This window comes from Lacerta agilis, chromosome 9 (genome assembly GCF_009819535.1).
Source record: "Lacerta agilis isolate rLacAgi1 chromosome 9, rLacAgi1.pri, whole genome shotgun sequence".
Taxonomy (NCBI): domain Eukaryota; kingdom Metazoa; phylum Chordata; class Lepidosauria; order Squamata; family Lacertidae; genus Lacerta; species Lacerta agilis.
Genome location: NC_046320.1, coordinates 9,436,694 through 9,459,891, shown reverse-complemented (window position 1 = coordinate 9,459,891; position 23,198 = coordinate 9,436,694). Strand labels below are relative to the sequence as shown.

The 23,198-nt window shown below is 41.1% G+C and overlaps 1 protein-coding gene across 3 annotated transcripts in view; it reads right to left on the bottom strand.

The window, feature by feature from the left end:
* Window positions 1-13,735: 13,735 nt before the first annotated feature.
* Window positions 13,736-23,198, bottom strand: part of FAM114A1 (family with sequence similarity 114 member A1) — a 31,023-nt gene continuing 21,560 nt past the window's right edge. For all 3 annotated transcript variants that reach the window (XM_033159823.1, XM_033159822.1, XM_033159824.1), the window contains 5 exons: window positions 22,822-22,998; window positions 21,676-21,815; window positions 19,960-20,032; window positions 15,962-16,015; window positions 13,736-14,068 (listed from right to left, as the gene is read on the bottom strand). In XM_033159823.1, coding sequence (XP_033015714.1) covers window positions 13,967-14,068; window positions 15,962-16,015; window positions 19,960-20,032; window positions 21,676-21,815; window positions 22,822-22,998 — 546 coding nt within the window. In that variant the 3' untranslated portion in view covers window positions 13,736-13,966. The remainder of the gene's footprint in view (window positions 14,069-15,961; window positions 16,016-19,959; window positions 20,033-21,675; window positions 21,816-22,821; window positions 22,999-23,198) is intronic.

Here is a 23,198-nt window from a genome sequence, read left to right as displayed (position 1 = left end):
TATAGGTCCTCCTTCCATCACTTATGCAACAATGTCAAAATGCATTTGTAGAGGTGATACAGCATTTGTAGAGGTGATACAGCTCTTGCTGTGCATGCAAAATGGCCTGGATTCAATCCTTGTCATCTCTAGGTAGCGATGGGAGAGTCCTGTCTGAAACCTTGGAAAGCTGCTCTTGCTAGTCATTGTAGACAATATACGGGGCAAAATGGACTCAATATCTAACTCTGGTATAAAGCAGATTCCTCCATAGCAGGGAAAGAAATAATATATGTTCACCATGGACTTCCGGCGGCGACGCCATCGCCGGGTGGTCGAAGGCTGCCTCGGTCTCGAGGCGCCTTGTCCATCCCGGGGGTTAGGAGCCGCGCTACCGCAGCGCGCGGCTCCGTTTGGGGTGCGGGAAGAGCGTCCCGCACCCTGGGCTCCCCGGCTGTGCCCGCGGAGGCTCCGAACCCTTCCCCTGCCCCCCCTGTAAAGGGGGAGTGGGGGTGAAGGGACAACCGGAGCCGGGCTTCAGGGGACATGCCCCAACCGGGATGCAAATGCGGCGACAAAGCCCGCGGTGAGCGTCCAAGTTCTACCTGCGAAGAATGGAGCTAAAAACCCGGTGGTCGTGAGTAAAGATTTGGATTAAAAATCGCGTTTTTGGAACGATCCGGGGGGAAGGGGAAAGGTAGCCTGCCTCCCTCCCTTCGAGCCGAAGAATGTAACCAAATGAGGGTTTACTGCTACAGAACTGGTTTCAATGTAGCTAAAATTGACACATGAGACTGGCAAACTCTTTTTTCGGGCAGTTAATTAGAGGAAAATATCTCCATTTAAAGTTGCGGTGTTTGCGCTTCAGCACAGAAAAATGGCGTTGAACAAAGAGGAGAGCAGAAATACAACACCCACTTCCTCCTCCTCTGCCAGTATGCTGGGTTTTGTCCTTGAACTGGTATTGAACTCTGGACTAACAGATGAACAGAGACTCATTGCCTTGAAGGTGGAACTTGTTTATAGGAAAGTCAAAGTCTTGTGTGGGGATCTGAAAGGGAACCAATTGCCCACAGAGGAGGCTTTTAAAATTTTTGACACTTATGAAGAATGTCTTGCTAATGAGCTGAGAGAGTGGATGGAAAGATGGAGAGAACTGAGTGAGCAACTTCGGAGAAGAAATTCGCTTTTTGGGGGTGGCAGCCCCAAGGCGACGTTAAGATTTGTTATATCCAGTCCCCGGGGTGTGAGCTCGGGGGCCAGGGACAGAGAATTAAGGTATTTACAAGAAGAAAAGGAACGTTACAAAGAACCGAAGAAGCAGGGAGATGATGAGATGGACACCTCTGAACTCGTGGCAAGAAGAGACATGGACTGTGCCTGGATCTGTGGACGTTGGGAGAGAGAAGTTACACGGATGTTCAGTGCCGATGCCACCAGGAGAAGAATAATGGACAGAGGGGGTGTGGGGTGAAGTCTTAAACAAAATTTAAAGTAGTCTACCACGGCAAATCGAAAGTGGAGGGTGAATACTGTCAACAATACTCTGTTATATTTTTGTTTGTATATGAAAGGAGATATTTCAAGTTTTTATGTTATTAGCAGTAATCTTAAGGATAGAAGAATTAGATTTGATGCGAGGAGCAAGATTAAGACTTAGATTAAGTTAAGAAATTGATAAGATTGAATTAAGAAGAACTAGGATGAGGTATTATTATGGTGATGTATTTACTAGTAAGGTGTTGAAAAGATAATTTGATGTAAATATATAATTGAACTAATTTTTTTTTTTTTTTTTTTTTTTTTTTTTGTTTTTATATCAGAAGAAATGGTTATAAAATAGATTAAGGATATAAAATCGAAGGTGAAAAGGTAGGGGAAGTCAATGGTCAAGATATGGAAAAAGAAATTTTTCTTTTTAGAAAGATACTACAAGAATCTTGACACTGTTTGTATTTGTCATATTTGTTTTGTATTTGTGGGTGTGGGTGAGGGTATATGTTGTTTGGAAAAATGCCAATAAATTCTTATAAAAAAAAAAAGAAATAATATATGTTCACCATGACTTGGATTTGGCATCCAGCACAAAGTGAGTTGCACTGATCTAGTAATGAACATCCTGGTTTTGTCTGCAAGAGGGCAATCCTTGAGGATTGAGTTGGGACTTACATTGTTTATTACCCTGGTCATCTCTTTGAGAGGAAAGAACAGCACTCCCACCTCCATTCTATTAGGCAATGTATTCTCTGGTGGATCATAGGCAGGCAGGCAGGCAGTTTCAAAGTGTATGTGCGGATCTGGAGACCAGAGGGACAGTGTTTCCATTTTGAGTTGTTGGACACAGGCCATTAAAGGGTTACAGTAAAATGCAAAACTAAACCTAACTTGGTCTTAAATGACGGCATCTTTTTCCTCCAAAAAACCCCCTCATTTGAGGCACCGAATGGATTTGGTAACGCCTGATAAATTGCAATCCTATTTTTGTGCAAGCACAAGCCATTAGTATTCAGATTCATTATCTCTACGGCAACTTTTCCTTACTTCCCATTCATTACTGCCCCTGAGAACATAATGGAGCTGTTTGGGCAGAGCTGGGTCCCAAATTCATTCTGTGCTGACACATTATTTGTGGGTACAGTTTCACCATAAATTACCAACAGCAGACAGAAATTGCCGAGCCAGGGCTTCAGACTCCCTAGTGCTAAATCCATCAGGATGAACAGATTGTAAACTGCCCATTGCAAATATGATATGCAGCAATTTAACATCCCGTTAATACTTCATAACGCCAATCCCTTCCATTTATATGGCTTTTCCCTCCAGAAGATTTGGAAATTGCTTCTCTCATTGCTATATGCCATGCCTAGCAGTTCAGATTTAATAAGAAGAGCGGCAAATACATATTTTAAAGAATGCTTAAGTCTGAAATGGACATAGTCATTAAAATAAATCTACACAGGCAAGTTTGAAATGCATTTTCTGCATTTTCATTTTTCTTACAAAAACACTGGGGGAAATCACTGATCACCCATATCCATATTTGGTTCTTCACATGTGCCTTCACGCGAATCTTTACCCACTTATCTGGAAGTAAGCACAACTGAACACAATAGGATTTACTTTGGAGTAGACATGCTTGGAAGGGGCTGCATACATTTTGGTATAGGCCACATTTTTGGACATTATTTCATATGTGCCATCTAAAGTAAAGGCCTTATGTACAGATGATTTTTGATGAGCGCTTATCTTTGAACAGCAGACTAGCAAGGCAGGGCTTTTTTCCAGCCAGAACTCTCTGGAACTCATTTCTGGCACCTCTCAGGTGTATGCCATTGCCATTATAAGAGAACAAGGGAAGTGTTCATAGTGAGTTCCAGCACCTCTTTTTCTAGAAAAATACAGTAGCACTGTGGCCAGGCATATAATAATTCATCTTCTTTCTTCTCTGGCAATCACTCGTAGCCGAGTAAGATGGTCTTCCATAAACACGGTCTTAACAGTGTGTCCGTAAGTGACTGTGGAGGCCAATTCTGGATCCACACATCCTTCCACAGTGAATCGGTGCTGGCTTCAGGATTGTGGAGACACTTTGGCAAGCCTGTTTTGCAAGGAGGGTATTGCCCTGGGAGAAGCAGGATGTGCAAATTGTATTTGTTCAGTTCACCCTGTAACGTATCGTCCGTTTCTTTTCTCTCTAGACTCCATCTGCATTATTTAAGTGACTCTGCTTACAAGTTCAGGGGGCGGAACTGCCTGTCAGCTGCCTCCTTTTTAGTCTCAGTGTTGTCCTTGAAGAACTCAGCGAGGAGGAAAGGGATGAGGACAAATCTAGAAATAGTCTGTCATTGGCTCAGGCTTCACATAGTGTTGCCCCCCCCTTCTGCCCCACCACTGGAATCCTTGATAAAGACTATTTTAAAACTGTATATAAATGCTGCCAAGATGACCTGAAAAGCTGGGACAATCCCCGAACATTGTACATTGAAGAGCTGCGGCTCAGAAGATCTTCTGAAATGCAGCGAAAGGTTAACATCTTAAACCAGTTTTAGTCAGACCTACAAAAGCACAATTTCTCTGTCCTTCTGTTTTATTTTTTATACGGTGCATTCCTAGCTACACTCACTAAGGAGTAAGTCTCATTGAACAGAATAGACATGTATAGGGTCGGTCTATGCACATTCCAGATGTTGCCCCCTTTTTATGCTCAGGGTTGATTTCATTTTTAAAAATAAATGTTTAATGTTTGTTATGTTTTTATATGTGTTGGAAGCAGCCCAGAGTGGCTGGGGCTATTCAGCCAGATGTGCAGAGTATAAATAATATTTATTATTATTATTATTATTATTATTATTATTATTATTATTACACCAAAAACACTGGGTTTCAAGAACAGTTATCTCTTACTGATCAATACTATGCAGTCACTTCAAAGCATCACTAAGATTGAATAATTTCTTTTTTTTTTTTTTGCTGCTCCTTCCCACCTCCCATCATATGATACTAGCTTCCCTTCCTCCTCCTTTTTACATTTCTACTCTAGTGCATGGCCCTCTAGACCTCTCTCTTTGGCCCCCGGGAATCCCCCAGGCCACACCCTGTCCCAAGCCACACCTATCATCTCCTTGCTTTTCTCTTCACCCTCTTTTGTGTGGCTGCAATGTGTCTGTGAACTCTTATCATGCTTCTTGTTTGCCTGGATGAAGCATAAAGCAGGGTGTGTCTCTCTGTATAACTAGCATACTGCAGACAACAACAGCAACAATTTATTATTATTATCATTATCATTATTACTATTACTATTTTATTTGTAACCCGCCCTCCCCGGCCAGAGCTGGGCTCAGGGCAGCTAATGTCATAAAGCTAACACAGTATACAAAGAACATAAGTACATAAAAACAGGCAATCAATTAATTAAAATACATCTTAAAATATAGATATATCTGCAGTATGCTAGTTACACACACACACACACACACACACACATTATATAATATCTATCTATCTATCTATCTATCTATCTATCATCATCATCATCATCTATCTATAATTTGTTGCTTTGTCTACTTTTGCCTGCCCACTGGATTGTAAAAGGTTCACTGTCCTGTGTTTTTAGTGTGCACAATATAACTAGGTTCTGCTAAAGACTGTACAATGGTTATTAAATGGCATATTTTGATAGCTCAGTAGAGCTGTTTTCTTTCAAATTCTCAGTAGTAAAAAAAAGCAAAAACCCTACCTCTGTTCTCTACTACCTGCTTATTTCATCTAAGTAAGATTAGATTGCTGCAGTTAGATTCTAGCAACTTCAAAGCAGCCTGAATTTTTGACAGTGTCCTATTAAGACATGCTGAGAGATTATTCTTTTTAGAAAGCTCTCGAGTCCTTTTCTAGCTTTGATATTCCTTTTGAGACCGATAGAGCAGACAGCAGCTCTTATCTGAATTAAATTGGAATGTTAGATAGGTAATCCTACTAGCAAGTCACGGTGTGTGAAAACAACAGCAAACCCTAACACAAAAAGGTTTTTAAGCACCAAGAAAGGTCTTAAACAGGGTTAATCAAAGTGATGCCCTCTAGTTGCTGTTGGGATGCCATGGGGAGTGCCAACTGTTTGGGGCTTGTGAGGAAATTTAGAATTTTGAGAAAGCGCCATGGGTGTCAGTCACAAGATGGCTGCCGTTGGTGAGTCAGTGGCATAGAACAAAATAGCTGCCCCACCTAAGGGAGAAGAAAAAAGGACAGGACCACAAAATGGTGCATTCATAGTACATCATCAACAACAAAGGGCGTCAATTGAATAAAACTGAAACTCTCTTCTCCCTCACCTTATCACACACACATCCCCCAAATCTGCTCCCTTGGCCTCCTTAATCTATTTTTTCATCTATTGCATTTATAGACTCCCTTTCCTGCAAGGGAAATAGGAACACACACAAATGGTACGAAATATTATCTGATGGAACCTGCGCTGCTCTTTTTTGCCTACCTTTGCCGTGGATGGGTGTGTGGCTGTCCCAACACTTCTCAGGTTGTTGGTGTTCCACCGAAGAGCTCATGGTTCTGTGCTCCTTAGCCTGGACTCACTGACTTCTCTGATTTCACTTCCATTTCTCTTTTCTAGTAATGGAGACAGAGCTAGAAAGCATGTGTGGGGGGGACGGACCACAAACTCCTCTCAGCCTTCCCTTCCACTCTACAAATTCACAGCTCTATTGCTGCTGTCAACCCTTGCAGCAAGAACCTCTTGGCTGCTCCAAGCAGAGAGCAACAAGAGGTACTGGGCTTGTGGTGTATGCATTAACTGGGGGGGGGGGCGCTCTGCTGGTTCAAATACTTTATTCTGGGGGCTGAAAGGTTCTCAGCCCCTGGAAGATGGCACCTATGGTCATCAACAGCCACTCCCATGCAGTGCTATTTTTCTAGAAAAAGAGGAGCTGGAACTCCCTTGTTCTCTTGTAATGGCAGTCGTGCCCACGTGAGAGGTGCCAGAACTGAGTTCCGGTGAGTTCTGGCTGCAAAAAAGTCCTGCTCCCACGAATGGAAAGGAAAAACATTACATCAGCCACTGCCACCCTCACTTCCAGAGAGAAATTCTTGACACTTTTCCTCTGTTCAGAGCTGATGGGAGTGTGGATGTCCAGTCCTGGCATCCAATGAATATTTTGTGTATCACCTGAGATCGTATTCTGTGAATCGCCTTGAGATATTACAATTAAGGGCAGTATATACATTTAATTATTATTATTAATGACGACGACGATGATGAAATGTGGCTATGTTCAGACTAGGATAAGCAGAGCCAGTATATACAGGGAAAGAACATGAGAAGGAAGTGGTGGAATTTTGATGAGATATTTACCAAGAAATATACTCTGGCCTCATCCAATGGCTCAAAGACTTGAGCTGTTGGGTTATTTTGGTATGGATGGAGTTGAATTTTTGCAATCTGTTGTAAAATACCTTGACGATATTTTGATCAAAAGTCAGAGTATTAATCTTCAAAACAGCTGGATGGATAAATAATTTGTCAGCAAGCAGGACATGAGCACAACAGCACTCTCATGCTCATGACCCCAGCAACTGGTATTCGGGGCAGAGCTTTCCCCCCCAGCTGGAAATCACTGGAACTCAGTTGTGCCATCTCTCCGGTGGGCACTATTGCCATTATAAGAGAACATGTCTGGCACCTCTTTTTCTAGAAAAATAGCAATGATTCAGAGCATACTGCCTCTGATACTGAATGAAACATAATCATCATTACTACTTGCCATTATCCTCTATGTATGGTCTACCACACGCTTATTTCTATAGCCCCTGGGAGGCAGGAAAAGTTAATTTGCTGCGTTCTTGATAAAATAGGTTTATTGAGCTCAGGTTATGTTTCGCTTGATAAGACACACAAGCTGTGTGAACCAGAAGGTGCCAAAGCTTCTAATGCCATTCAGATTCACTGTTGTTACTGAAGCCTTGCTTGGAAAACAACATGAATTAAAGAAGAAAAACCGCAGACAGGACTGTTGCCAATATCATTCATTACAACTGGAAAAGGAAATGTTAGGTTTCACAGCTGAGTTAAAAAACAGCTCGCCCGGTTCAGTGGGTGACTCCAGTATACGTAGTAAAAATTTCCTTTTCAACTTCGTCCATAAATTCTGGGGGGTTAGAGCATGGTGCTGATAACGACAAGGTTGCAGGTTCGATCCCCATAAAGGACAGCTGCATATTCCTGCATCGCAGGGGGCTGGACTACACGATCCTCAGGGAACCCTTCCAACTCTATGATTCTATAACGTGGCCAGCACAAAAGAGTGTTTTACTATACCAATCGAGAAACGGAGGAAAGCTAATGAACAGTGCAATCCCTCTACATATCTACTCAGAAGTAAGTTCCATTGGGTTCTTTACAAAATTTGTGCTACACATATGCTGAACCTAAGTATGGCTTATCAAATAGCTTTCTGAAACTGATGAAGTTGCCTAGGAGAAGCCGCAAGATGCACTAGTTAATGCCCTCCCACTTATATTGGATCCTGAGTTTCTTTTACCCTGTGTCTTGTTTTCTGCATTTTGCCATGCACAGGTTTGTATGGATCTCTTTCATCCCCTGCCTCAGCTGGCATCTTCCACTTGCTCCACGCAAGGCCTCTCCATATTTTTCTATTTGTCCTCATAGGGTTACTATGCTCATTCTTTCATACCAAACATGTGGCCTAGGACCCTTTGTCAAGATCACTTATTTACTCTTTCAGTAATCCTTGACCCTCTAATGCAGAGGTAGCCAACATCGTGCCGGCCAGATGTTGTTGGGTCTACAACTGCCACCAGCCCCATTCAGCAAAGCCAGTGGCCAGAGATGGTGGGGGGTTGTACCATGCTGGCTGCCTCCCTTCCAGCTTCAAGCTCTCAATTCTTCTACAGTCCCTGCTGGACAGTCTTTTCCACTTCAGTGATTCCATTTGCATGATCTCATTTTCATATATTTATTAACATTGATTTATTAAATTTTAAAATAATCATCATCATTATCATCATCATTTCTGTCATGCCAGTCTCTTCATGAAAATTGCCCCTAGGAGCAGATATTTGCTGTGGAACAAAAACTGATTTTACTAATCTTTAAGCTTCTATCCATAGGCAGGACCTTGTCAGGAAGTATGAAATAATAGTCTGGATGCAAAGAACTCTTTCCTGGCAGCTATACAGGCTCCCCAGGTGAACACTTTCTGTGATCTGCTGCCTTAAGACAACCACTTTAAGATCATCAGGTTTAATGACAGTCCCAGAATTCCTGCATATTTGCGATTTTTTTTTTTTTTTAAAAAAAACCCCTCGATATTCAAGCCAAATGGCATGTTAAATACAGGAAGAGGTTGAAGCTATAAACTACTGGGACACTCTCCTGCAGAATCCCCTTTAAAATGAGTGGAAGATGAACACGACCCACGCAGCTATCATTATTTTTCAACAATGTTTTCATGAGATGTGGTCCAAATGGGCTGGAGTCCTAAACTAGTAATGAAAGCAATTTTGAATCTTCTAAATAGCAACAAGCAAAAATCTGATTTTAGTAGAAAACAAGGGTTAAACTGGTTTAATAAAGCAAGATATTCTAAACGAAACATTTAGAGTTAAGTCACTTTACAACTGCACCAAAATCAGCAGGAATTGTATTTCAGTATCACTTTAGTGGATTAGGCAGAAAACTGGGATTAGAAGAGAAAACTTGGTTCAGTAAGAGAGCAGAAGAATTCTTAGAGAAAAGGTGAACTCTGAGTCCTAATTAAAATGAATTCTCAAACAGATTTTAGGAGAGTCCTTGTTTTAAGCCAGGTTGGCAAATGGTCACACAGACTGTTGGTTCTTTATATCTGGCTTCCATTAATGCGTCATTATAAAAATAAAAGTCATAAGATGTGGAAGGAAGTATTCTGAAGTTGGCAAATCCAGTGCTATTTAATGATTAATTCATTTACAACACAATCCTATGCATGTCTACTCAGAAGTAAGTCCCATGAAGTCAAATGGGACTTAACTCTCAGCCCAAGAGTGTACTACAGTATATAGAATTTCAGCCTAAAACATTTATACACCACTGCTGTTGTATCAGGAATTTTATTTTGTACACAACTATGCACTGAGAAAACTACATTTAAATGAACTAATTGATTTTAGGTGCATAAATGCTGCCTAGCACAAGTACCTGCACAAAGAGTAATCGGAGATGCATTTTAAGGAATCAAATGGGGACAGCTTGCTCTGCATTTCATTCAGTAGTGTATTACAGTGCTCATTTTCCCCGATGGACGAAGCTATAGCCCATTACATGCATAATTTAAGCCTTTTCGGAAAAACCTGCAGGAAGCCCCATTTCAAATAAGCAATCTATGGTTTTAAACAATTCTCCTACCATCTCTTAAAAATGTCCCCCAAGGCTTACAACATATTCCTGCACAACCTTTAGTTAAAAGTTCACCTCTATTAAAGCAATCTATTTCCGTCGCTTCTCTTGGTCGTTCCCTCCCTGGATTAACTCAACTCAAAGAGTATTCCACGCCGAATGAGCTCATAGAAACCAAAGAGGATTCTTTCCCAGCATATCACTAACATGACTAATATTGTAGCAAAACCCCACTTGTGCACTGTCAGGGCCTTTTAAAGAGGAGGCACTAGCGATAATTGCCCTAGATTCACACATGGAGCAGACACATTAATATTACTACTGCTGCATTGTTATTGACTTTTTAGATGCAACAGACAGCATAAAACTGACATCTCACCACCTGGGCTGGGCCCCTCCACACCCTAGTAGAGGCCGTCACTACCATCTGCCCTGTAACAGTTGCAGAATCATCTGTGCTGGCCATGATGGTATCAACAGGGCCTCCATGACTCTACATGCTGTGATGGGAATGGCAAGAAGCTAGCAAGTTCCAGCTAGGCTCCTGAAGGCAAATGTTCCACCTTGCAAAGTCAACCACTTTTGGCTGCAATGGCCACTTACAGGAAGGCTGGCTCCCCAGATACTACCAGGGCCCGTTTTTTTTTTAACTGCAAGTAGCCAATTTCCACCCAAATTGCATCATTATTAGAACATTGCAACATTAAGAATTTGGCACCAGAGTTAGTTTGCTTTCCTCTTCCTTCCTTGCACCTTTTGTCTTTTGTGCCATGGCCTTTAAGACTGTAAGCATGTGGGCAGATATTGTCCTATTATTTTTGCTAATTTGAAAGCTGTACGGAGAGCAACTCCGGCTGAGAAATGGGCTATAAACGAACTTTCTCTCTCGACTCTTGAATCCCACTAAGGAGCTCCATAAATCTAGTGGGGGGTGGGTGGAGATCATAAAACAGCTTCAGCATAAGTGAGTGTGTCTCTTTACCACGTCAGCATGAGCAAATCATAGAGTTGGAAGGGACCCCTAGGGTCATCTAGTCCAACCCTCTTCAATGCAGGAATCTCAATTAAAGCATCCATGACAGACGGCCATCCAAGCTCAGCTTAAAAACCTCCAAGGAAGCAGAGTCCACAACTTCTTGAATGATTGTTGCAGCTGCAGACAATGCTAATATCAGCAGTCTATCCAACCATAGGCAAGCCTGCTCACAGATGGAAAACACTTCGAGCCAATATTAATCAATGGTCTAAAAAAATAATACTACTACTACCACACCAAGGATTATCTTGAAAAGCTGGTAACAAACCATATGGTCCTGCACAAAAGATATCACACAAACATTATCTTCTATTATTACATAATATCATTGATTATTCCAAAGTGGATGTGGTGGTTAAGTTAGAAGCAAACTCTTTGGTTAAGACAACACATATTTCAAATTTCATTTATGGCAGCGCTCTGGCAAAAAAAATCCTTCACAGATTTGTCTGTGCCAATGAAAAACATGCCCTGGTGCTATGTTGGGGGGGGGGATGCTTTCCCTTCCTTCATCACCTTTCAAGAAACTGAAGACATAAAGGAAATAAGTATTGAAGCCTCATATTCGGATGAAAGTTAAACAGCTTGGAGACACAAATTAGTTTCCCAGATGGAAAAAGTGATTAGAAGTTAATGGCAGAGGCAAACTCAGTTTGGAAACATATGATAGTACTGGGGGGGGGGGGCAGATAGAACTGGAGAAGGGCTTTTGTGCTTACACTGAAGTGGTGAATTTATTTGGATTCCTGGCAAGGCTGGCCCTTTCTTCCCCCAAAAATCATTGTATAGCAGAAAAGTATGCAGAAGCTTTTGTGAGTCCTTCAATTTGTCTACTAAGCTAAAAGAAATTATCTCACTTCTTAGATACTGCTGAGGAATGTGAAGGATCTGAAGCTGCTGCCTTGAAGATAATTTACAGTAAGGATCTGGGAGCTTTCTGCCTTTATCTAACTAGCCCTGCCCATTTCAAATTGTGAGGGAGAAAGAGGATTCTCCAAATTGTCATTAATTACAGTCAGCAATGCTGTATCTGTTCTCTACAGAACGCTATCTTACAAGAGAAATGTCTTTTGATAATCTCTTACCAGAATTTGCCAGCAAGAAAAGTAGAGAAGAAAGCAGATACAACTTTTACAATAATCTGAATGTAGTTAGTTACTGGATGCAAACATTGTCTTTAGCTTTATTGATGTTTATATTAGTTGATAAAACATGAAAGGAGAATCCCATATGCAGGATGCAATAAGCGCTATACATCACAAGAGAATTGCAACAAAAAATTGTTTGTGAATTTTAGCAACATAAAATCTTAACATACTGCTTCTGATGTAAAATATCAATTTTTAGAAATGATTATATGCACATACTTTTCAGGGGAGAAAATGTCATTTGTCAATAAGTTGGGTAGGTGAGGACGCAAACAAACAATCTGTCCTTGGACCTTTTTCTTTTTTTTAAAAAAAAGTCGTGTTTAACAAAATGATAGCTCATTATTCAATTGGATTAATGGAAGGCACCATACTTGCAAGTAAGTTTAGTTTTCTGAACAGCCTCGTCTAAACCAGAGACTGGACTTCTACCATAAATAATGCACTGGTTTGGCATATGACAGCAGCACTCCACTTTGAGGCAGCAAACTCTATCACTATGTCTACAGTAGTGATAAATCACAATTTTCCACAAAGACCCTGAAGTCAATAGTAATGGCAGAGTAGCACGTGGAAATTGGTGGACTTCACTGTTTGGCAGCCACAGACACTTACTGCTGTTGCGAATTGTAGTGTGCTTATTTTGCACACATTCATGCCTTAATTGAATTTTCAGACAACACATTTTGCATTTCATTATTGTTTGACCCCACTGTCAACCTTTTCTCTCATCTAAAAACCATGTGTATATCTTCACACATTTGATGAAGTAGTGTATAGCCCATTAAAGCTTATGTCATAATAAACTTGTCAATCTTTACAGTGCCCCTGTCATTTCTGCAGCAACAAACTAGCATGGCTACCCTTCTAAAAAGCACTTACATATTGGAGATTGCCACTGGGGAGAAGCAGCAGTAGAAAGCTTGGACCAGACCAGGGAGTGCAGACAATCTCATGTTGTATTCTGCACAATGGTTGTCATACAAGCATGAATGGATGGATGCTATCATTGATTCATGCTGGCCTCTGAATGAATCAGCAATCTAAATGACGAGGTTGTGACTTTGTATCTATGAAAAAGCACTGTCATTAGTTCATGAAGAAGAAGAAGAAGAGTTTGGATTTGATATCCCGCTTTTCACTACCCGAAGGAGTCTCAAAGCGGCTAACATTCTCCTTTCCCTTCCTCCCCCACAACAAACACTCTGTGAGGTGAGTGAGGCTGAGAGACTTCAGAGAAGTGTGACTAGCCCAAGGTCACCCAGCAGCTGCATGTGGAGGAGCGGAGACGCGAACCCGGTTCCCCAGATAACGAGTCTACCGCTCTTAACCACTACACCACACTGGCTCTCATGATTCTGTTAAGGCAAGAAAACTTTTGTTACATTTAAGCTACATGATACTATTGGTATGGGAAAAGTGCAGTTGAACTTAAATAAGGAGATGCTGCCTCACCTTCATGCATACATTTCCACATGCAGAGAACAGCTACCCTACTAGCTGCTGAATCCCCAGACTACTTAGCCTGGAGTGTAACAAACTGTGCCTCAGTTCTTTACACTGGTTTTGGACCAGGAGACTTCATTCTGGCACCCTGGGCAAATAGGCCTGTGCAAATGTTTCAAAATGGGATGCAAGTTAGTACAGCAATATCCCAAAATGAAGTTCAACCAATAAAACAGAAATAAACACGTTTTACCTTAAATTAATACAAGGAATATGACAGTTCCCCCCCCCCTATTATGAAACTGTATGTTTAAATAGGTTTACCTAAATACAAGAGTGTTACTCATTCTGCATGTGCAAAATTGCATTTAGTGTCTTTTAAAGGCATCAGACATATTTTTGAACTGTAAACACAACCAAGACATTATTAGGCTGATGGTTCTTTTAAATGCAAAGTGGTCACTGTAGTGTTTCTGAACAGTCATTCTGGAGATGAGAGATCTGGAGAACTGGAAGCAATAACTGGAAAGCATCTTGGATGTAAGTGGTGCTGTTACAACCCTAATGAGGAAAGGAAATGTATGTTAATATTGCAGTGTATTTCATATTGCAGTGCCTTTCAACCCCGCTTATCTTGAAATCAGTGCAGCCTGCTTCCAGCTTGGGTAGGGGAGATACATGCATTATGCACTGCCGCAGGAAACACATAATATGATGATGCCATAAACATGTCCACCTGGGAAATCTAATCTGGATGAGGCTCCAAAGCACATGCACACAGTTATTTGAACATGTGTACATGACATTACGTATTTGCTTAAGGAACACTGGCATTTACTGCAAAATAACTAGGTAGGTTTTCTTCTTCAAAACAGTGTAAGGGAAATGATATGGATGAGGACTGTGGTTTGTGGCTCGGGAAATTCCAACCATTTCTCCGCAATGTCACAGTCCTAATCCAAATTCCTTTCCCAGAGCAAGTAATATCTGTGGAGGAGAATACTTGTGGGCACGACACCTCACTCCCGTGGCCACACCAGCAGGGGCATTTTGAAGAAGAAAAGTATGCTGAGAGTGCTGTCCAACTACCGTGTTTCCCCTAAAATAAGACATGGCCATAAAATAAGCCGTAGCAGGATTTCTCGCATTTGCGAAATATAAGCCATACCCCGAAAGTAAGACATAGTGACGCGGCGCTTCTCCCTTAAGATGGCCTGGATAGGCGTAGCTATGCAGCGTACCAACATAGAGCGGTTAAAATAAGATATCCCCTGAAAATAAGCCATACTGTGTTTTTTTTGAGGGGGGGGAAATAAGATGGTGCCTTATTTTAGGAGAAACACAGTAACTGTTACTCAGACTTGATCTACTGAAATTAATGAACATGATAACGTAAGTTTCATTAATTTCAATGTGGCTACTTTGAGTAACACTTAGTTGAATACCACCCTTTAATTACTAGGAATGCTGCCCATCTGAACAATAAATTCCTGAGTCACAGACAGACAAAACAACAAAGTCTTCAAAACAGAGCACAGAAAGTAGGTATGAAGGATTGTCTTGCTTAATACATACACACACACACACACACACACACCTAGCCAATCCTACCCAAAATTTGCAGATACATGTCCTACATTGTAGACACTACTGCAGTTAACACAGTAGCCGGCTGATGGCAATTTCCTAGCAACAACCAATAGTGAATTACAGCCAGGGGGAAACAATTTATATATATATAAAATGGAAACATTAGTTTGGCTCTGTTTAGAACTTCTGGCAATGGAAATGCCAGTTATCTGCTGTCTGAATTCTGAGAGTACCAACACTTGTAGGGACCATAGATTTATAGAGGCAAAATTATGCAAAACGCCCTTACAGTGCAATCATTGTTTCACATGGAATTTCAAACTCCTTTGTATACCACCCTGAAATTCATTTCTAGATGAAGATTGATTTATAAATTTTAACATGAATAAATATACGCAGCCTACTGAGAACCTTGCCTATGCAAGCTCCGTTGAACTGAATGGCATGTCCTCCAGCACTCATCTTAGTTCAGAGATTATATTTAGTGATTTATGAGCAGCAGAAACTTTATTAAGGTTCAGAGTCTGTTTCTAGGCAATCTTTTTGAATGGAAAGCAAAGCTACCTTACTGAACTAACTGCAAATTGTCCAGCAAGCTCTTTCCAATGCATTATGGTAAGAGGTAGGAAAAAGCGTTTCACCTGTGTCTTACAAATGTTCCTAGAAAACGTAGCACGACTGTTATGGCTAAGCTCTCACAGATGAGTGATTAAAGCACAAAATGACGCTGTATATGAAATGGCGTGGAATTACAGTGACATAACCATTACGTTTTACGGTTCTTCATAGGGACATAAATGTATGCTAGCTTCATTTGAAAAAGACAGCAAAGTGGTTCCTTATGTAAAATAGTGGCATGCTTACCTCTAATAGTACGCTGTTGACCATTGGGTTAAGGACTTCAGCTTTTTTGTCACTCTGCTCAAATGAAAACACAGGCAAGGTTTAATGCTAGGGACACATTGAGAAAGATGTAATAAAACATTTCTTTGCTGTAGTAATACATTTGTTTTGAAGAGTGAGATTCTGAAGGTGCTGGTTTACTGTATAAACAAAATATGTACATGTTCAGTGTCAAATACAAAATACCATTTTCATTGATGCAAAAATGCAGAAAGGTGATTTTTTTAAAAGATTAGACAAAAATATGTTAGAGGCTTTGTGAAGACAGTGGAACAAGTCCAAGGAATTCAGCCTTGTTTAAATCCTGGTGATATTCAGCAATCTCAACTGGTCTTCAATACAACCAACTTTATTTGGATCCCAGAAAGCGAGCTGTATTTATTTTTCTGATGGTGAGGTTGTGGATAGAAACTGCTTCATCAATCTCTTTCCTACACTTCCTCTCTGGCCCACTGCTGGTGGTCTCCCTCCTTTAAATCCAGCAGTGGGGCAATGGTGTTCACCTGACCTCCTGATAGCTGAGTGGCTGCTGCTTACCAGGAAGGAGAGAGGCAAAGCAGCAGGGAGGTTGATGTGATGAAAATGCAACAAGAGGAGTGTAGGATTAGCTCTGGCAGTACTGCTTCAATTTCCCTTCATCCGTACCCCATGCTACCCCAAACCACCACCCACCACTGTTTGAATCTCCAAAATGGTTTCTTGTTCACTCCCAGATCCAGCACAAGTTCCTTGTCCTTAGTTTCAAAACATGTGGCCTCATCCGTTGCTACCTCTTGTGCTGGGCACTGCCTTCCAGGACACCTACCTGGTGACATCTGCCTCCCTTCAAATCTACCTTGTCCACGATGGAACACCCTGTGGAATGCCATCCCATCAGATGTCAAGGAGATAAAGAACTAAATAACTCTTAGAAGACATCTTAAGGCAGTCCTGTACCAGGAAGTTTTAAATGTTTGATGTTATATTAAGTTTTTATATGTGTTGGAAGCCGCCCAGAGTGGCTGGGGCAACCCAGCCAGATGGGCGGGGTATGAATAATAAAATTATTATTGAAATATTATTATAAAGTCTTATTTTTCATCCCCTAATGAAACTAAGGCTAAATATGTGTGAATGGAACACATATTCTTTTCATTTACATTCCCATCAGTTCTTTCCCCCTTTATTTATTGTTTTTCCCTAGTTAAATTTTAAGGTTCTCAGGGTTCAGATCTATCTTTTTACCATTATTCTATAAAGCACCAGGCACAGCAATAGTGTTAAGCAAATATTATTATTATTATTATTACTACTGCTGCTGCTGCTATGATGATTATTACAAAAAATAATGCCAGCCCCAAAGAGATTGTAAAAAGAGATTGGGGTGGGGAGAGCCCTGAAATAATAAAAACAACAATACTGTTTCAAAGTCAGTAATTAAAAAATCCAATACCCATCCCCTTGTTTATTTCAGCATATACAAGCCCCTGAAACATAAAGAAATGATTGCCTGTTAAACAATATTGATTTATATAATCAATAGTTAGTGCAAACACTGTGAAGGAGATCTATAGCGATAAAGAATAAAAATATTTATCGTTTCTCAATAACTGCTGTCTTGTAGTGACAAGGACAGAGTTACAATGTGGTTATTAAATGACTGCATTGTTTAGCAGTTGTGTGGAGATGCAATTAATCTGGGGAGCCTCATCTGCTCTAAATCTACATAATGACTGGTTTATATGGTCCTCTTGCAGCTATTCCTTGGCCTTGCTATCTGACTTAAAATTAGTTCAGTAAGACTGATCACATCTGTAAACAACCACCGCCAACAGTTTTGGCCTCAGTTGTATACAGAGCCTTCCCTACCACTGGGCAGTGTGAGGTGGCCACCTCAAGTAGCAGATGCTGGGGGTCAGGGAGCGGTGGTGAGATGTTGAAGGACAGAGGAGTGTTTGCCACGTGAACTGCCCACCACCCTCTAAGCCAGCCTTCTGCCCTCAGATGCAGTAAATGCTGCTGTCCCATTGCCAGTGTTGAAGTAATATAGCTGCAACTCTGGCTGCTATATATGGAATAGGAGGGGTGCCATCCTGTCCTTTGCAGACCCAGCTGTACGTCTGGTTATGAATGTGGTAACGGCATTAATTTCAACGTGACCAAGGTGGATCTCTACTCACTTTACATTAAAATTCAGATACTGATATCTCAGTACAAAATATATGTACACCTGTAACATGTGCATCACTTGGTGTCTTTCAGAGGGCTAGTAAACATACGCTCTTACTAGAGAGGAAATTTCACATTAGAAAGCACATTCACACCAGAAAGAAGTTGCACAACTTCCAGGGCTAAAGCTTCTGCTGCTCAGCACCAACTTCCAGTCTGGTAGCATAGCTATATATGGACTTGTTTGCTATGAACATATAGCAAGTCAGAGCTGAATCTCTTTTAAATTATGTGATTAAATCAAGCAAAACTGTTGAAGTGCAGAGGCACCAAGGTCAAAACTAAAAGTCATGTAGGAAGCCTAGTTCTGAAGTTGGATCAGATTAATATTTCACGCTGGATTTTCGGGTTTGATATAAATATTTATCAAGACTGCCTCGGAGAAATATGATAAAACACGCTGAGAAAATGCAGAAATAGACAAATTCCTGTAACTTGCCACCAGCATAAATTATTCAAAGTGAAAGCAATATGATTAAATTATGTTATTTTAAAAGAAACTCCGAAAAGATGCTTGCTGATGCAAGGGAGATGAAAATGGCTCACAGGAGTCTTGTTTAAAATTCCACCATCAAACAAGAATGAAGCATGTTGAAATTCTGCACTGGAATTACTATTTTTTAAAAAATATATAAGTTTCCCTGCTTTGCTTTTCATCTTTTTGAGAGATAGTCCCTTTCAAGCACTAATATGTTCGAAATCGTGTTGATAGTCCAGACTTGATCTATCTTTAGTTGCAGTCTTGGATGCTTGCATTTCTGAGGGCTCCCCCCCACACACCCCGTTCCAGAAGAACCTGCTCTTTTTTCAGTCCATTCCCTGGGCTCACCTTGTCTTGTCCCATAATATCTATCACAATCTAGGGCTCATTCACACTTCGCTTGTCCAGTGAATGAAGACCTAGAACTTGGGCAAACATAGTAGAGGACAATCAGCCTCCTGGCAAATAGAAGGGGAAGAAATGGAGGCAGTGAGAGATTTCACTTTCTTGGGTTCCATGATCACTGCAGATGGTGACAGCAGTCACGAAATTAGAAGACATCTGCTTCTTGGGAGAAAAGCAATGACAAACCTAGACAGCATCTTAAAAAGCAAAGAAATCACCTTGCCGACAAAGGTCCGTATAGTTAAAGCTATGGTTTTCCCAGTAGTAATGTACGGAAGTGAGAGCTGGACCATAAAGAAGGCTGATCGCCGTAGAATTGATGCTTTTGAATTATGGTGCTGGAGGAGACTCTTGAGAGTCCCATGGACTGCAAGAAGATCAAACCTATCAATCCTCAAAGAAATCAGCCCTGAGTGCTCACTAGAAGGACAGATCCTGAAGTTGAGGCTCCAGTACTTTGGCCACCTCATGAGAAGAGAAGACTCCCTAGAAAAGACCCTGATGTTGGGAAAGATGGAGGGCACAAGGAGAAGGGGACGACAGAGGATGAGATGGTTGGACAGTGTTCTCGAAGCTACTAACATGAGTTTGGCCAAACTGCGAGAGGCAGTGAAGGATAGGCGTGCCTGGCGTGCTCTGGTCCATGGGGTCACGAAGAGTCGGACACGACTGAACGACTGAACAACAACAAGTAGAGGACAAAGTTAAAATAGATCCCCAAGCAATTTTATGCTTATGGCTCTGCGGTGAAATTAAATAATCAATGGAAATAGGATTTCTGTTGGTTCTCTCACTCAACCAAGGAATAAGACTTCAAGACATTAAAAAGTGACTTGTAAATAAATAAAACTGCATAATAACTTACCCCAACTGAAGTTAAGGAATCAGCAAAATTTTTCGACAGGGAAGAAACTTCATTACACATTGTACTTGTTAAACTGTTAAAGAAACAAAGGAAATATCACTAATACATTTATTTCACTACAGCACAGATGAATTAACTGCTACTGCTGTAATCAATACATGCACCATGTTACATCTCTATCTGTCAAGGGCATACCAACATAAACATGTTTTTTGCTACTGAAACAACAGCGGCAATAGCAACGTCAGTTTTGCAGTAGCAGAAATGCTATATTGAGTCTAAAAGACTTAAAATTTATGCAATGGTACACACGAGTTGCTTGCAGAAAGTTCCAGATGCAATCCCTGCAATCTCCAGATAGGACTGGGAAACACCCCTGCCTGAAGCTCTGGTGATCCATTGCCAGTCACTCTAGACCAGGGTTTTCCAAACTTGGGTCTACAGCTGTTTTTGGACTACAACTCCCATCACCCCTAGCTAGCGAGACCAGTGGTCATGGATGATGGGAATTGTAGTCCAAAAACAGCTGGAGACCCAAGTTTGGGAAACACTGCTCTAGAAAACACTTAGCTAAAACACACACACCCAGCAATGGTCTAACTTGGTATAAGGCAAAACAAAATAAAAAAATGAAAAAAATTCCTTCCAGTAGCACCTTAGAGACCAACTAAGTTTGTTCTCGGTATGAGCTTTCGTGTGCATGCACACTTCTTCAGATACAAGGTACAAGGCAGTTTCCTTTGTTCTTAAGATTTGAAATGAATGGCAGCTTATGTAAGAAGGCATTCTAGGGGCATTCTCATACGGCTATGACAATGCAAGTACAGTGGCATCTCGGGTTACAGATGTTTTGGGTTACAAACTCCGCTAACCAGGAAGTGGTTGCTCCAGGTTAAGAACTTTGCCCCAGGATAAGAATGGAAATCGCGCGCCAGAGGTGCAACGGCAGCAGGAGGCCCCATTAGCGAAAGCGCGCCTCAGGTTAAGAACCATTTCAGGTTAAGAACAGATCTTTGGAACGAATTAAGTTCTTAACCCGAGTTAACACTGTAAATAAATAGATACTACTGCGGCGGGAAGTTAAAGTGTTTTTGTGTGCTCTGGATTCCATCACCCCATAGTCACCTTTGACTGGACTTAACATTGAAAAGTGAAACTCTTTGAAGGAGGTTGAGCATCTAAGCAATTTCAGTTCCTAGGATTCTATTAGGTTTCCTGGTCAATCTAAACATACTCTTCTGAGTATCTTCCTTGATGAGACTAATAAATCTATTACCAAACAGGTGGCAAAAACAACTGAATGTTGCCGCATCTCTGTCCTGATATGATTGTTAGTTTCTAGATTGTCGGTGTTAATAATTAATAATTGATTCATTTCATGATGTGATTTTGTATTTTATAGTTTTTGTACTTTCTATTAGTTATTACTTTCTAACAAACACTTGTTTGACTGAATTCCTGACATCAAACCAAAGTAAGCTTGGCAGATCCAAGGACTTGAGTACGTGATTCAGAGACATGCTGCACCATCAGAAATGTGTTTAAAATAGAATTTGCTACCTGCAGCACCTGCAAAACTCCTCCACTGATGATACAGTAGTGGAAGTATTATTGCAGCAGAAAGACAAAGCAATATTGAATGTCATCTTCTGCAAGGAGAAGCATTCAATAAGCACTGCACACCCATTGAAAGAATGAGAATGACAATATATTCACTTTGTTAGAACTTTTGCTTGATCCAAGGCAGGCTTCTCAACTTCTTGCCCATGAAGGATTAATTCTGCTAATTTGTGGAGCTGTTCAATACAACGGGCTGTTACCTCAGCAAGGCTTTCAATAGACAACATGTAAATTTCCTGGAAAGAAAAACAAAAGGCTCAGTATGATGAATTGCATTGTTCAATGAAGAAAAGGAGGAGGAGAGAAAATAGTGGTGGGAAATACCATAGGAAAAAGGAAGTCAGGCCCTACCTTGGTTCTCAGGATTTCCATGTGTATGCATTTTAGAAAGGTCCAACTACCACTGTTTGGTGGAGCCTTCCCCAACCTGGTGCCCTCCAGAGGTTTTGGACTACTACTCCATTGACCCCAGTCAGCACAGCTTGTAGGAGTTGTAGTCCAAAACATCTGGAGGGCACATTTTAAACAGATCTGCATGTGCCTTGCAATGTGAATGTGCACAGGACGCACACCTAACTCTTATCTGTATGTGAATTAAGTCTGCTATGTGCATGGATCTTCCTTGCTGATTTGCGGGAAATGTATTTTAATCCAACTTATTTAAGTCTATATGGGACACGGGTGATGCTGTGGTCTAAACCACAGAGCCTAGGGCTTGCCGATCAGAAGGTCGGCCGTGATTGAGTGAGCTCCCGTTGTTCGGTCCCTGCTCCTGCCAACCTAGCAGTTTGAAAGCATGTCAAAGTGCAAGTAGATAAATAGGTACCGCTCTGGCGGGAAGGTGAATGGCGTTTCCGTGCTCTGGTTCGCCAGAAGCGGCTTAGTCATGCTCGCCACATGACCCGGAAGCTGTACGCCGGCTCCCTCAGCCAATAAAGCGAGATGAGCGCCGCAACCCCAGAGTTGTCCGCGACTGGACCTAATGGTCAGGGGTCCCTTTACCTTTACTTAAGGCACAGTATTTCAAGCTGAATGTGATGGATGTGACCCAGCTGATTTGAAATCATATTCAGATGGGACAGAGACAGTTTTCATTCCTGGAAATAGTCAAACTACGTATCACACAGATACAACTTAATCAGCTCAAGTCATTTGTTATTACATGTAAGTAACTATGGTTACTTACGTGTAATAACAAAATATGATGATAGGCAGACAAACTGAAATATGCTCATCTCTCACCTCTACAGTTTTGTTCTTTGTTTCTTCTGTGTCTTCAGATTCACCTGTTTGAGGCTTTTCTTCACCTTCTTGGTTTGCTTCATCTACTTTCGTTTTCTCTTCTCTGTTCTCTTCCATTTTTTCTATAGATTCGGGGAGTCTAGCTTGTTCCAGGTAATCATAAGCTTTCTTTCTAGCCTGCAAAAGAATCAAAACAAAAGAGAATCTAGCATGAAGAATGACTTGCTCTTTCAATATGAAATGCATTAGAATGACATATTTTGAGTACTGTATGAAAGAAGCTGCCTGATTATTTTTCAGTGGCCAAAACTGTCTCATGGAATAATAATAATAATAATTTATTATTTGTACCCCGCCCATCTGGCTGGGTTTCCCCA